The following is a 16,601-nucleotide window of genomic DNA, read 5'->3' as shown; positions in this document are numbered from 1 at the left end:
CTCTGTCCACTTTTAATCAGATTAACTGTGTTTTTAGTATTGAGTAGTATAAGTTCTTTACATATTTTAGATAACCAACCCTAATATATCATCTGTTTTATGGTTTTAGGCCTCAACCTTTAGGTCTTTAATCCATTTGAGTTTATTTTTGTATGTGATACAAAAAAAGTGGTCCAGTTTCATTATTTTCCATGTAGCTGTCCAGTTTTCCCAGCACCATTTGTTGAAGAGACTGTCTTCTTCCCATTGTGTATTCTTGCCTCCTTTGTCATAGAATAATTGATCATATAAGCATGGGTCTATTTCTGGGCTCTCCATTCCATTCATCTATGTATATGTTTTTGTGCTAGTACCACTGTGTTGTGATTACCACAGTTTTGTATAGATCTTGAAATTTGGGATTGTGATACCTCCAGCTCTGTTCTCGTTTCTCACGATTGCTTTGGCTATTCCAGGTCTTTTGTGGTTCCATACAAATTTTAGGATTGGATGTACTATTTCTGTGAAAAATGCTCTTGGTATTTTGATAGGGATTTTCTGGAATCTATCGATTTCTCTGGGTAGTATGGACATTCTCATGATACTAATTTTTCCAATCCATAGGCATGGAAAATCTTTACATTTGTTTGTGTCATCTTCAATTTGTTTCATTAGTGTTTTATAGTTTTCAGAGTACAGATCTTTCACCTTCTTGGTTCATTTTATTCCAGGGTATTTTATTATTTTTGGTGCAACTGTAAATAGGATTGTTTTCTTCATTTCACTTTCTGCTGCTACGTTATTAGCGTATAGAAATGCAACCAAATTTTCTGTATTAATTTTATATCCTGAAACTTTCCTTACAACTTCTAGTAGTTTTTTGTGGAGGCTTTAGGGTTTTTCTCTGTAAATAAATACTTTGTATAGGGCACCTGGTTGAGCAACCCACTCTTGATTTTGTCTCAAGTCATGATCCCAAGGTTGTGGGATCGAGCCCTGTATCTTGCTCTAAAAATAAATAAATATGCATTTTATTCTTTTTTTCCTGTCTGATTGCTGTCACCAGTACTTGCAGTACTATATGGAATAAAAATAGTGACAGTAGACATCCTGATCTTAGGGAAAATGTTTTTCCCTATTGAGTATGATGTTAGCTGTGGGTGTTTCTTATGTGGCCTTTATTATGTTGAGGTTATGTTCCCTCTAAGCTAACTTTGTTGAAGATTTTCATCATGAACAGATGTTGAATTTTGTCAAGTGCTTTTTGCTGCATCTGTTGTAATGACCATATGGTTTTTACATTACATTTTGTTAATGGGATAGATCACATTGTGAATATTGAACTACCTTTGTAGCCCTGGAATGAATCCCATGTGACCATGGTGAATGATCCTTTTAATGTATTATTGAACGTGGTTTGCTAATATCTTGCTGATTTTTGCAATTAAGTTCATCAGAGAGATTGGCCTGTAGGGTTTTGTGGGGGGAGGGTGTTTTTGTTTTTGTAGTGTCTCTGGTTTGGGTAGGAGGGTAATGCTGACCTTATAGAATATATCTGGAAGCTTTCCTTCCTCTCCTATTTTTGTAATAGATGGATATAGTCAACTCAGAATAGATAATTATTTTTTTTAATATTTGTATTTCTAGGAGAGAGAGAGAGAGAGAGAGAGCGTGAGCAGTGAGAGTGAGAGGGTCAGAGAGAGAGAGGGAGATACAGACTCTGAAATAGGCTCCAGGCTCTGAGCTGGCAGGCAGCACAGAGCCCGACGCGGGGCTCGAACCCATGAACCGCGAGATCATGACCTAAGCGAAAGTCGGACGCTTAACCGACTAAGCCACCCAGGCGCCCCGATAATAATTATTTTTTAAATGTTTGGTAGAAATCACCTGTGAGACCATCTGGTCTGGACTTTGGGACTTCTTTGATTACCAGTTCCATTTCGTTACTAGCAATCGATCTGTTCAGATTTTGTTTCATCCTGATTCAGTTTTGGAAGATTATGTGTTTTTAGGAATCTATCCATTTCTTCTAGATTGTCCAATTTGTTGATGTACATTTTTTTAGTATTTTCATCATGAACAGATGTCGAATTTTGACAACATTTTATAAGTAGTCTCGTATAATCCTTTGTATTTCTGTGATTGGTTGTTCTCTTTATTTCTTGAGGAGTTTGACTAAAGGTTTATCAATTTTGTTTATCTTTTCAGAGAACTTGCTTTTGGTTTCATTGATCTTTTCTATTTTTTAGTCTATATTTCATTTATTTCTGATCTGATCTTTATCTACTCCCCTCAGGCTTTATTTGTCCTTTTTCTAGTTCCTGTAGGTATAATGTCAGCTTGTTTGAGAGTTTTGTTTCTTGAGGTAAGTCTGTATCATTATAAATTTCACTCTTAGAACTATTCTTGCTGCATAGCAAAGATTTTGGACCTTTGTGTTTTCATTTTCATTTATCTCCATGTATTTTCTAATTTGATCTTGGATTTTTTTGTTGGCCCATTGGTTGTTTAGTACCATGTTGTTTAGCCTGTGTGTGTGTGTGTGTGTGTGTGTGTGTGTTTTCCAATTTTTTTCTTATTGCTGATTTCTAGTTTCATACCATTCTGGTCCGAAAAGATGCAGGATAGGATTCTAATCTTCTTAAATTTGAGACTTGTCTCCTGGAGAATGTCCTGTGTGCATTTTGTTGGTTTTGGATAGAATTTCTATATCTAGTCTAATGTGTCATTCAAAGACATGGTCTCCTTGTTGATTTTCTGCCTGGATTGTGTATCCGTTGATGTTAGTGGGTTTCAAAGCCCCTTAGTATCATTCTATTACTGTCAGTTTCTCTCTCTATGTCATTGATACTTGCTTTCTGTATTTAGGTGCTCCAGTGTTGGGTGCATAAATATTTACAATTTTTTGTATCCTCTTGATGGATTAACCCCTTTACCATTATATAATGCTCTCTTGTTACAGCCTTTGTTTTAAAAGCTGTTTTATCTGATAGAAATGTTAGTATTCCAGCTTTTTCTTTTTTCACTTTCATTTGTATGGAATATCCTTATCCAGCCCTTCACATTCAGTCTGTGTCTTTAGGTCTGATGTGAGTCTCTTGTAGGCAGCATTCAAGGGGGGTCTTGGTTTTTCTCTCCATTCTGCCCCCCTGTGTCTTTTGATGGAGCATTTAGACTATTTAAAATAATTGTTGATGGGTATGTACTTATTGCCATTTTGTTAATTGTTTTGTTTGGTTGTTTTTGTAATTCTTCTATGTTCCTTTCTTATGCTCTTGCTCCCTTGTGATGACTTTGTATAGTGTTGTGCTTGGCTTTCTTTTTATTTTTTGTGTATCTATATTATAGGTTTTGGGCTTGCAGTTACCACAGGGTTCATATATAACATCCTAAGTATATAGCAGTCTGTGTCAAGGTGATGGTCACTGAAGTTTGAACACATTCTAAAAGAACTTTTTTACTTCCCCCTCAACATTTTACGTAAATGTTCTCTCATTTTAGATCTTTTTATTCATAATTTTCTTCTAATTATAGCCTTTTCCACTTAAATCACTTTAACATGTCTTGTAAGGCCATTTTAGTAGTAATGAATTCCTTTATCTTTTGTTTGTCCGGGAAACTCAGTATCTCTCCTTCAATTCTGAATGATAACCTCAATTCTGAATGTTCTTGGTTGTAGGGTTGTTTTTTTTTTCTTCCTTTTAGCACTTTTGAATATATCACTTACTTCCTGCCTGCCTTGTTTCTGCCAAAAAATCAGCTGATAAACTTATGGGGTTTACCTTGTAGGCAACTTTTTGCTTCTCTCTTGCTGCTTTTAAAATTCTCTAACCATTCACACATTTAATTATTGTGTTTGGGGCCTCCTCGTGTTCATCTTATTTGGGACTCTCCGTGCTTTCTGACCTGTTCTTTTCTCAGGTTGGGGAAGGGTTCAGCTATTACTTCTTCAAATAAGTTGTCTGCCCCTTTCTTTTCTGGTGCAATATAATGCGAATATATGATTAATGTCCAGCAAATCCCTTAACCTATCCTCATTTTTTTTTATACTGTTCAGCTTATGTGCTTACCATCATCCTGTCTTCCTCTTTCATAACTTGCTTTTATTTACTATTTACTATTAATTCCCTCTAGTGTATTTTTCACTTTAGTTATTGTATTCAGTTCTAATCGATTTTTTAAAAAACAATTTCTCTTTGTTGAAGTTCTGAGTTCGTCCCGTCTGCTGTCCAAGGCAGCGAGCATCTTTACGACCCTTACTTTAGTATCTGTGCTGCCAAAGCGAGCACTAGGACCGTTACTTTAAGCTCTTTATCAGGCATAGTGTTTATCTGAGATTTTGTCTTGTTCTTTTGTTCGGAGCGTATTCTACTGTCTCCTCTTTGTGCTTGACTTTCTGTGTTTATGAAATAGGCAGAACAACTACAGTAGATGGGATAATCTTGTATGTGGCCATCCCCTGTGTAGACTGTATGTGCCTGCTGACTTTGGAAGGAGCTGGAGCTGGCATGAGCTGGGGTTTCCAGAGCACCTCATGCTGGGGTTGCCTTGGTGGCTTCCCCAGCCTCTCCATACAGGCAGCACAGTGGCAGGTCACATCAATCCGAAGTGAATGCCAGCTGGGGAATCCCAGGGCCTTCCACGCAGAGGGTGCTTGGCAAGACAGTTAACTCTGAAGTAGGTACAAGTAAGCATATCCCAAGCAGGACAACTGAAGAGGAAATAGGTTCAAGCCGGGGGTCCTGGGGCTGTCAGCATAAAGGGTGGTCCCAGGGCTCTCCACTCAGGTGTCGTAGGAGGACAGTTGAACTGCAAGTCAGGGTAGTCAGCACAGGGGACCCAATGGCCAGAGCTGAGACAGGCTCCAGGTCTCCGGGCATGCCAGGGTGCTTCCCAGAGGGCTCCAGAAGGTGGTGCCCTGGCAGAGCTGCTATAGCCAAAGTGGTAGGAGCCTAGAGGGTACTGACATGCTTTGCACTTGTGTCCGTTCTCGGGGTGATGGCTAGAACTCTAGTGAGCACTGGCCAGGCGTGTGCCAGTGTGCGTGGTGCGGGGCCACCCTGCTGGGATGGCTGGGGCTGGTGTGGGCTGGGCGCCCAGGCCTCCCTGAGGCAGCAGGCCAGCTATGGCACACACCCCCTCCTCCTGTCCTGGTGGAGGGGTACGCTGACTGTGGTACTCGCCAGCCCCTGTGACCAGGAGAGAGTTCCAGCAGCTCCCCCACCTTTGGGCAGGTTCTAGGGCCGGTCCCTTTACATTCCAGTTGCTTTTTGACCCATGGCTTGTTTTCTGTGCCCCTAGACAGATAGGTCTGCCCACAGTCCCTCAGTACTATCCCCTCTCTGCTGCAGTTGGTAGCATTGGGGGTGAGATTCCCCTCATTACCGTGTCTCCATCTCTCTCGCCATTCTGTGTATGGTCTCCATCTGTTGTGGTGCAGAAGCTGTTCAGTCAGCCCTCAGTTCTTCAAGAGGATTCGCCCTATAAGCAGGTGTAGATAAGGTGTGTCCCAGAGGAGGTGAGTTTAGGGTCCAGTCACCCTATTGAACCAGAACCAAACTCTCTGGTCCGTTACAGAGAAAGTGTGCCAAACCCAGTTCTAGATGAGATCTAGATGAATAGTAGTTAAGACAGTTTTGAAGGTCACAGAGTTCAGATGGCAGAGTTCCAGCTCTGCCCCTTATAATGTTGGTTTGGACACGTCTTTTCAATGACTCCGTTTCTTCTTGGTAGAAAAGAATTGAATAGGATTACCTATAAGTCACTTAGTGTGGTACCTGGCACAGAGAAGAACACAAACCTGAAAGAACCTATTACAAAGATGTGACAATAGGTGCATATAACAGACGATTTTTTTTTGTTTCTACAAATATATTTTCTAATTTCCTATTATGATTATTTTAATTTTTACAAATAGTTTATTGTCAAGTTGGTTTCCATAGAACACCCAGGGCTCATCCCCACAAGTGCCCCCCTCCATGCCCATCACCCCCCCCTCACACACACACACACCCATCAGTCCTCAGTGTGTTCTCAGCATTCAAGAGTCTCTCATGGTTTGCCTCTCTCCCTCTCCCCCACCATTTCCCCCCTTCTTCTCCCCCACGGTCCTCCATTAAGTTCCTCCTAATCCTCCTCTACGTGCAAACATATGGTATTTGTCCTTCTCTGCCTGACTTATTTCGCTCAGCATAACACTCTCAAGGTCCATCCATGTTGCTACACATGGCCAGGTTTCATGGTTTCTCATTGCCATGTAGTATTCCATCGTATAGATAAACCACAAACAGACGATTTTTTAAAATATACTTTTTTAGTTTGAGAAAGAGAGGGGGGTGGGGGAGGGGCAGAAAGGGAGGGAAACAGTGGATGGCAAGTGGGCTCTGTGCTGCCAGCAGAGAGACTGACGCAGGTTCAAAGTCATGAACCATGAGATGATGCCCTGAGCTGAAGTTGGGGGCTTAACCGACTGAATCCCCCAGGTGCCCGCCCCCGAACGTTTTTTAAATTACATTATTGACATAGGAACTGCGGTGGAGATCACTTCAACATTGTTTCCATCCTTCTAAAAGCTCCTGCAGAAAGGTAATTTCCTCAAAAAAACGATTAATTTGGCTTTATAGCTTTCTGAGAAGATACAAAGACAATCAAGGATGGAGTTTGACTCATGTTTCTGTCCCACATGGACTTGGTACAGTGCTGGCTCACAGAATGGGCGAGGTTGCGTCTTTAGTGAACTGCATTTCCCTTATCTAACGTGTATAAGATTCTCAAGGTTGGTGGGTTGACATAGAAACATTTGGGGATGTCACCAGGTATGAGAAATAGTACTCTGTCTAGTTTGTTAGTAGGGTGCTCCTGCCCCTATCCAACTACATTTTCCTTTGGGCTTTACTGTTCCTTTAAAAACCAACACTTTGCCAGCCTTGAACAGTGTTTTCATTTTTACTCCTTTTTATTTGCCACTAGTTTGCACTTCTTATAAATGCCGACAACGGTATCCCTCACTGTTCCTGAGGAAACTACAGAAGGAAGGGAACTTGAGGCACCTGGGTGGCTCCGTCGGATAAGCCTCCGACTTCAGTTCAGGTCGTGAGCTCACCCGTTCGTGAGTTCCAGCCCCGCGTCCGGCTCTGTGCTGACAGCTGAGAGCCTGGAGCCTGCTTCAGATTCTGTGTCTCCCTCTCTCTGCCCCTCCCCCACTTACACTCTCTCTCTCAAAAATAAACAATTTAAAAAAAGGAAGGAAGGAAGGAAACAATGTGTAGCTAACTTGGTCTCCAACAGGCTAGTCTTTTTTTTTTAATGTTTTATTTATTTCTAGGAGAGAGAGAGAGAGAGAGAGACAGCGTGAGCAGGGGAGGGTCAGAGAGAGAGGGAGTGACAGACTCTGAAACAGGCTCCAGGCTCTGAGCTGGCAGTCAGCACAGAGCCCGACGCGGGGCTCGAACCCACGAACCGCGAGATCATGACCCGAGCGAAAGTCGGACGCTTAAACGCTTAACCGACTAAGCCACCCAGGCGCCCCCACGCTAGTCTTTAACCACTAGATCTACCTGAGTAAGATGGGCACGAAGCATCTGGGTCACACCTTAACACACGTTTGCCTCATGCCCTAGAAGAGACCCTTCATTTTTCTCAGAATCCAGGGAGAACCAGCAAATAAGAAATGAGACCCCACCCCATACACAGCCACCTGAAAACCAGCAGATTTTCCTGAGGTGCTGGCATTCAGGACGACAGGGGGTAAACACAGCACAGCCTACCCCGCAGGGCAAAGGCACCAAGGGATAAGCCGCTCAGCACAGCACCCACAGCACGCCACACGTGGGTTTGATTTTTCTCCAGCAAAAGACTTTTTTCTGCAACAGATGTTTAGGATCGTCATCCTCTCTTTACCTGTCTCCTCCATCCAGTAAATTTCCCCGGGCTCCCCCATCACTCTGAGCGTTTTCCTTCCCACGTGCATGCCTTGCAAAGGTCTTAAACCACAAACATGGTTTTTACTGTTCATCTCCCCCAACATGCACGTAACGCACACAGGCAACTTAGCCGTGAAAAAGGAAAAAAAGAGACTTATTCACAAAGCAAACACAGCTGTCGTTGCATACAAAGCCCTTGTAAGAGGAGCTACAACAGCTCTGCAGTGCTGTGTTTATAGCAAACATGTTTATAGTATTATGAACTTCACACTTCCACATTTCCGCACTTACAAGGTCTTAATCATAATGAATGCCATTTCTGTATTTCTTTTCGGGAGGAGAAATTACCATTTCCACATGGACGTGAATTGCAGAATTGTTCATAGAGACTGTGGGACTCTACGCGCGCGAGGAAGGCTATAATGATTTCTTTGTAGTTGGTGTTTCTTCAAATAATATAATTTATGCTTAAAAACCTAACACACTGCAAGGGCTCTTCACTGAACTTGAGTCTAGTTCTGATGGCTTAAGAAAAATAGCCCCTTATTCCTCAAAGGGGATACAAAATCAAAGGGAACTTCTTCTCCAACCCCAACCGTCTATGAGTCCCAGTTCTAAATATTTCCTGTTACTGCTGTGGAATTAGTAAGTCAATAGTACATGGAGGAAGATAGGACATTCTAATCATAGTATTTTGCCAGCCTTTTTTTTTTTTTTTTTTTTTTTTTTTTTTTTTTAGTGTTTTATTTCTGAGAGAGAGGGAGAGACAGCGTGAGCAGGGGAGGGTCAGAGAGAGAGGGAGACACAGAATCTGAAACAGGCTCCAGGCTCTGAGCTAGCGGTCAGCACAGAGCCTGTTGCGGGGCTCGAACCCACAGCCACGAGATCATGACCTGAGCTGAAGTCAGACGCGTAACCGACTAAGCCACACAGACACCCCAGGCTGCCAGCCTTCTTAACTGTGATCAGAAATTTCCGTTCTGGTCACTGAAGTCAAAAATTTAAACATTACTTTTGCTAAGTGTTCACATGGAAATAATACATCTGTCTTCATGGCTCTTTCCTCCCTCCTACTGGCAGTGTTAGATACAAATTCACAGGGGTCATCCCCAATTTGCAGTCAGGCCATTTTGAAAAGCCTTCGAGTTGGCGGTCTAAAATTCAGGATACATTTTGTTAGAAGCAGTAGTCACACCCTCAGGAGAGTTTTCAAAGATTTATCACAACCAGTAGGTAACAAGAAAAAAAATGGAGACTGTGGATCTTGAGAGGGTCTTGTCAGACAGAAGGAGGTGGAGGAGGAGAAGACCATAGCATGACCTGCTTCTTCCTTAGGATGGAACTCCCTGGAAAAGTTGGGGGAAATATACATATATGGGCCTTATAGCACAGTAATGTTTGGGGCTCGATCTCTTGAACTGTGAGATCACAACCTGAGCCAAAGTCAAGAGTCAGAAGTGCAACCGACTGAGCCGACCAGGTGCCCCAGAGTCCCTGCTTTCAGTTCCTTTGGATATATATACACCTAGGAATACAATTGCTGACCATATTCTAGTATATGTTTAGCTCTGGAGGGAACTACCCAGCTGTTTTCCACAGCAGCTGCAGTGTTGTACATTCCCACCAACAATGCACAAGGTTCAAATATTTCAACCTCCTTGCCCGCACTTTATCGTTTTTTTATTATAGCCATTCTGGCAGCTATGAAATAATAGCTCATTGTGGTTTTGATTTGCATTTCCCTAATGATTAAGGACGTTGAGCCTCTCTTCCTATGCTCGTTGGCCAGCTATAGATCTTTAGAGAAATGTCGATTCAAGCCCTTTGCCCATTTTTTATTCAGACTTTTTTTTTTTTTTTTTTTTTTTTTTTTTTTTTTTTTTTTTTTTTTTTTTTTTTTTTTTTTTTTTTTTTTTTTTTTTTTTTTTTTTTTTTTTTTNTTTTTTTTTTTTTTTTTTTTTTTTTTTTTTTTTGCTGAGTTAGAGTTCTGTTTTCTGGAAATTAACCTCTTATCAGATACATGATTGGCCAGTATTTTCACCCATTCTGTAGGTGGTTTCTTCACGGTTTTGGTGGTACCCTTTGATGACAAAGGTTTTAAATTTTGATGAAGTCCAATTTTTTTCTTTTGTTGCCTGTAGTTTTGTCACCCTATGTCAAAATTCCTTGCAAAATTTTAAACTAAGCTTTTAATATATCCTGGCAAATATATTGCAGTCCTATTTTAAGGCATCTAGAACAGGGTTTGGCATGGATGAGACCCTGAATAAATCTAAGGAAACATATACTAGTCTTTCTCTTATGATCACACGTAGTGAACTGAACACTACATACATGTACTGTGCTCCGCAATACCAGCAGTCTAGAAGCTAAGTAGTGGAAGACAATTGTACACGGACCTGACCATAAGAAGCAGATATTTTTTTTTTTTTTTAAGTTTGAGAGAGAGAGGGTGAGCATGAGCAGCAGTGGGGCAGAGAGAGGGTGAGGGAGAGAATCCCAAGCAGGCTTCCCACTGTCAGTGTGGAGACTGATGTGGAGCTCAACCTCACAAACCGCGAGATCACCACCTGAGCTAAAACCAAGAGTCAGCCACTCAACCAACTGAGCCACCCAGGTGCCCCAGGAACTATTCTGAAACAGATTTCAGGCTAGAGAAGGTAAAAGGATCCACAACAGGGGTGAGGGGTCCAGGGGGCCGGGGGGGGTGCAGATTAACAGGAGAGCCTAAGGCCTCTGTCTGTATGCACACTTACTGTGTGGATAAAACCGGTATAAGTAACTCAGCCCAACAGTAGTAATGAACCCCCCTACCCTACCGAAGAGCCTACAGTCTCTCCCTCTCACCCAAGGAATCAGAGCAAAACTTAGCCTAGCTTTCAAGCCATCTGCTGCTTTTCACCTAACCACACTTTGTAGGTAGGTGAGTGGATGGACAGACAGACAGGCAGACAAATGAATGGTCAGATAACAGGACAGAGAAGGGCAATTACACATCCTAGTGTTGGGGAAGATGTTGTCACAGATCAAATCTGCAGTGCAAGTGCCTTCTCCATGCATCTTGATTGACCCAGTCAACCCTCACTGCATATAGGCATGAACGGATCAGCTGACAGACTGTCCCTCTCTTCCCTTGGCCAACAGGACCCCAGAGAGATGCGCAGGCAGCTCGAGAATTCATCCTGAAGATGTTCGTGGACCTGAACCCCGACAGTGACAAAATCATCTACTCCCACTTCACGTGCGCCACAGACACCGAGAACATCCGCTTTGTCTTTGCTGCCGTCAAGGACACCATCCTCCAGTTGAACCTGAAGGAGTACAATCTGGTCTAATTGTGCCTCCTCAATACCGCCCTTCCCTTCCCTGGTGGGCTATTGAAGCTGTGCAAGAGGGACTGGATTTCTGTGGAAAACCATTTGCATAATACTAATTTATTGCCGTCCCGGACTCTGTGTGAACGTGTCCACAGGGTTTGTAGTAAATATTATGATTTTATTTAAACTATTCAGAGGAAAAACAGGATGCTGAAGTACAGTCCCAGCACATTTCCTCGCTATCTTTTTTTTAGGCAAAACCTTGTGACTCCATGTATTTTCAAGTCTCAGTCATGCACTCACCAAGATAAGAGTGGTTTCTTTCTCTCTTTTTTCTTTTCTATTGAGCAAAACAAAGAGCGATTGCCCTTTTCCTCACCCCCCCCCCACCCCCATCCTGAATTTTCCCGGGTTACAATGGCCTTCATCCTCATTCCATTCTTGATCAAGTTTTTCTCTCCAACGATACAGTCAGGACAGCGCCATTTGATTTAAGCCATCAGCATCAGCTTAAGTTAAACGTTTGTAGTTTTGCTGAAGGAGTCTAAGTATTAATACTATGGTTTTCAATGTATTGCTCTGGATACGCATATAGAGTTGTTTTTATATAAATATATGGTCTTGCCTCACTTTGGGCTAGGATGGTGGAGGCCCATCTCACAGTGAAGTGTCGTTTGGATTTCTGCCTTCAGCCATAGCGTAGTTGCTCAGAGAACTATACACAAGATACTAAGGCAAGATCACAGACACACAGTTTCATTGTTGTTGTTGTTTTTTTAATGTCATGTGCCATGGTCCTTCCACTCTTTTTGTTCACCTTCTCTTTAAATTGCAGATGCCAAAAAAAAAATATATGTATATGTATATACATGCCAACAGACACTACATTACCCCTATGGCTGCTATCCAGAACCTGTTTCTTAGGTTGTTCTTCGTTTTTCCCCACCTTGGTTCAAATTTTTCCCCTTTCCTCCCCTTAGTGTTTGGGCCATAATTTATTATAGGTATGTGTTGCCAAAGCTGGCTTTTTGTCAAAGAGTAGTAACAATTAAAGTAAAGCCAGTATCTTAAAAATGGAAGAGAGTAAGAGTGTGAAGCCTAAAATACTTGGTTGAGAATCCACCTGCAACACGAGTTGCCCACCAATTGGTAACTGTAAACTTGACTGGCATGGTCCATTCTTTCCTCTGCCCTTGAGATCACATTTAGTGTCTGTAACGTGTTGTGTCCAAATCGACAATGTAAAGTAGCGTCTTCAGTGATAGAACACGAAGTCTGCTCCTGTCTCTCCACTTAAAGCCAGTTTTACCCTTTGTGTTTCTTTAAGGCCAAGTAGGTCAGCCAAGGACATTATTCAAGTATTCGGACACACTTATTTGCAAAATCCGAACTTACTGCTGGTTTACCACCTTGGGGATCTTTTGAAACTGGTGACCAGTTAGGTTGAACTTAAGGAAGTCTTTTGGACTTAAACGCAAGAATTAACCCCTCAGTGTTTTATAGAACATGCATTTATGTAACTGAACCTCTGAGGAGAAATCATTGGAGTCCTCTACGTGCAATTTTTCAACAAATGCAAAAAAAAAAAAAAAACAAAAACAAAAAAACAAGCAGACAAAACAGCACATGTATTGATGAGCTTCGTCCAGCAGCTTGAGTTGACATACAATTCAAGGAAATAAGTCCAGATTGTTTTAAACTTGCTGGGGAGTTAAAATAAGACCAGTGTTGCCGCCTAATTCTTAAGTATCACACTATTTGGCACAAGTCCAAACTTCCCGATCAGTCAGCGCTTCGGGGACAACGAAGGGAAGAGAGAAAATGAAGGGCTTCTTACAGGAGACCCAGGCTTACTGAGCAGTGGTGGGATGTTCTCCTTCCTTCCCCAGCCACCGACACCACACGTTACTTTTTCACTTTGCTCAGAAAGCAGCTGTAATTGAGAACCAAACTGCCTGTAGGTATAGTGCAATTCCGAATGCTCTAATCAGTGTACATACATCTCTTGCTCCCACCGCATCCATACTGGCTTTGTAATCATTCCTTTTTTTTTTTTTTTTTTTGGCAGATTGAATGTGCTGTATTGATATGTATCTATGTAATTGTATGTCTTATAGCTAATTCACATTTTGAATAATGTTATTTTATTTACTTTTTTAAGAGAGGAGAATGTAAATCTGTCAGTTTATTTCTGACTAGGGATATTTTTTTTTTCCATTTAGAAAAGAAAAAAAAACCTTACTATCGTACAGAGCGGTACTAGCATCGTGTGCTGTCTAAAATCATTTGCACATTCCTGAGTAGAGGTATACCGATAAGACCCAAAGGTAATTTCATAGCAAAATACATAAAATCAGTCGGAGCTTTTATACAAACATGGAAACAAACCAACTTTGTAGAACTTTTGCCATTTGACCTAGGATTGGAATATGAGCTTTTATACAATTCATATTCTTATTTGGCAAATGCACAGTTTAGTATTACCTCTCTGATGGCCTTTATTAGAAAGGCAGTTTTAGAAGCTATTGTGATCCACTAAGGAAATGTTTTAACAGCTAGAGACCACTGCTTGCCTGAAAGGGCAATCTTAAATTTGGTGCAGCAAAAAAACAAAAAAACAAAAAAACAAAAAAAACAAAAAACAAAAACAGAAAAAAAAAAAGAAAAAGAAAAAAAAAGAAAAAACAGAAAAAAGGAAAGAAAAGAAAAAAGTCAACAATAACATGTGAAGGCCTAGAGTGTGTATAGAGAAAACCTCATCACAAGATCCTAAGTGTTACAGTTTTAGGGAATCAAGATATTCTATTTAATAAAGCTATAGTAGATGTAGTCGATTAAACATGATCTCAAAGCTCGAAGCAGTTGAGCAAACAGGGAAAGATTGTTCTATTTGTCTTTACGAAATTGGAATGGAATTGCTATGCAGAATTGAGGTTTGTGGCTTCACTGTTTGCCAGAGGGTGCATGACAAGATCCTTTCTCCGGAGAAAGGAAGAAATTGATCACCCTTTCTGCAGTGATGCATGGAAACCTAATCGTATCCACACTAGTCAATCGAAGCTAAAGGATTTTTTTTTTTCTGTTTCTTTGGGGTTTTATTGAAGGGGCTAGGGGTGGGAAGGGATTCTTTTCAGTTTTGTATAAAAAAACAACAAAGTTTACTCATGCTTTCTATTATATTGTGATTGCAAGCGTTAGAAGCGTGTGCCACTTCTCATTGTTGCTCCAGGTAACGGAGGCCTGTGGCGAGTTTTTGGTGACTTGGGCATGTCTTATTCAAAAACAAAAACACAAACACAAAAACCTTTCTTCAGCGTACCAAGGCAAGCAGCCATTTCATGACTCACTCATCACGTTGCAGTGTACCAGTTTACAGATCATTTTTCCCTTTTTTGCGTGACACGGCAGTTCCAAGCCCACAGAGAATTCCTCATTTGTAAATTGGAGGTTTGTACTATGCCTTACAGAGCTTAAATTCAGAAGTTTGTGCCTCATCTCTGAAACAAAGGGAAATAACACACCTATTCGGAAGTAAATAAATCCCCTCAACGCTTTTGGTTTTTTTTTTTTTAAGAAAACATTTTCATATAAAGAGCTCTGTTGAATGTCATGAAGAGACTTGGGGGAAAAAAAATCTTAGGAACCTGCATTTGTTGTTTACTAGCATAGGACATCTACAAAAGGTATTCAAAGAACACCTGAAACTTGTATTTTTTCTTTTTGTGAATTAACTAGCAAGCCTATTACAAAAAAGGTAATTCAGCTAAAGGACAATTTACTTTTTGTACTTTAGACTATCTTGATTGTCAAGGTGTATGAACTGTAATTTTAAAATTTGTACTGCCACTTGATTGTAAATTTTAGTTGTCTTAAGTTAGGAATTGGTAAGAAGCTATTTATGCTGGATTTGGGTCAAATGACTTATTTGCAAAAAATAATGGGAAGAAAGGGCTGTATAATGAGATACTGCAAGACTCAGATACTGGTTGGAAATAACCTTCAATTTACCCTCAATTTCCCTTTGTTTTCAGTTTCTCAAAAAAAAAAATGAATGAAGTGAAATATAGAAGAATGTTAACCCATATAAAAATAAAGTGTACCCAAGTATTGTAATGTATATTGCTGCTCTTCTTAAAACTAAATAAGGGTTATAACCACTTAATTGGTAATTGACAACATCTCAATTGATACAAATAAGGTGTGCTTGGTATACATTACTGTTTTCTTCCAAAGATCTATCTTTGGTTAGAAACACAAAAATGAAAACTTACAATACTGTATGTTTATCTATCTCCACATATTTCCAGCATATGTAGCGTTAATAGGTCTGTCCTGGTAACTACGTGTTTGGGGTTTCATTTTGGTTCCACCAAATTAGGAAAAGAAATGGCTTAGTTGTACCTGATAAGTTAGAAATTTTTGGAGCCAGACACCTGCTGTTTAGTAGATACTTAGTAGAGTCTAGCCTGGTCCTTTGTTTTTCCTCACAGAGTAAACAACCCATTCATTGCTGTCTCCTCAACTTCAGTGATCTTTCAGTAACACTCTTGCCTCTAGAATCATCTGTTCAAAGTATGCATACACACCTAGCACATAGTAGGTGCTCAAAGATTAATTTCCTTCTTACCTCCCTTATCATGTATCTTCCATTTCCCCATGATTCCAACCCAATAGTAAATGACATTTACAGGTTACAAAAACACCTGTTGGGCAAAGTTGGATCTTAACTTGGATAAAGCAATTCTGACTTTCATATAAGCTTTGATAGGTGGGGGGGGGGGAGGGGGGGAACCACCAGGGAGGAAAATATTCTTCACTAGGATATTTTTCAAGTTTAGAAAGATGGAAAATTACTGTGTAACGTTCAGGTTACTTTGACTGAAACAGGATTTTGGTAGATTTCTTTTCCTCAGAGAACTCGAAATACAACTTCTTGCTGGATTCCTCACCTGTCATGTTGGAAACCCTTACTAGACCTATGTATTTAGGGAGTTTTGTCAGAAAACATTTTTAACTTGCAGTATTTAAAAGAATCCTATTTACTGTTCTTAAAATGTCATTCAAATGCATGTATTGTCTATTGTTTGGGGATGGGAACTAGTTTTGCAAAAAACACCTAATGTTGTATAATAATACCCCAATGATCTTGCTGGTTAAAAATACAGTATTTTTGGCCATAATTTTGTACTACAGTATTCATTCTTGAGTTTTGCTTCTCTTGAAGTTGCCTAAGCCCCTTCTAGAATGTTTTGTATTCTAGGGAGTAGAAGTTTTCCCTTTCCTAAAATACTTTATACTACACATGCATTGTGCAGGTTTAATAGTTTCTAAGGAAACACACCAAAAAAAAAAAAAAAAAAAACATTTTCCATTCTGTATATAA

The 16,601-nt window shown here is 40.5% G+C and overlaps 1 protein-coding gene across 1 annotated transcript in view; it reads left to right on the top strand.

The window, feature by feature from the left end:
- Window positions 1–16,398, top strand: part of LOC120238451 (guanine nucleotide-binding protein G(q) subunit alpha) — a 319,269-nt gene extending 302,871 nt beyond the window's left edge. Inside the window, exon 7 of the mRNA XM_039242176.1 lies at window positions 11,046–16,398. Within this exon, the coding sequence (XP_039098107.1) occupies window positions 11,046–11,236 (191 nt within the window). The 3' untranslated portion in view covers window positions 11,237–16,398. The remainder of the gene's footprint in view (window positions 1–11,045) is intronic.
- The last annotated feature ends 203 nt before the right edge of the window (window positions 16,399–16,601 follow it).

Source organism: Hyaena hyaena, unplaced genomic scaffold (assembly GCF_003009895.1).
Source record: "Hyaena hyaena isolate Hyena2069 unplaced genomic scaffold, ASM300989v1 scaffold_206, whole genome shotgun sequence".
Classification (NCBI taxonomy): domain Eukaryota; kingdom Metazoa; phylum Chordata; class Mammalia; order Carnivora; family Hyaenidae; genus Hyaena; species Hyaena hyaena.
The sequence above is the reverse complement of the archived record's forward strand: the minus strand, read 5'-3'. Positions and strand labels throughout refer to the sequence as shown.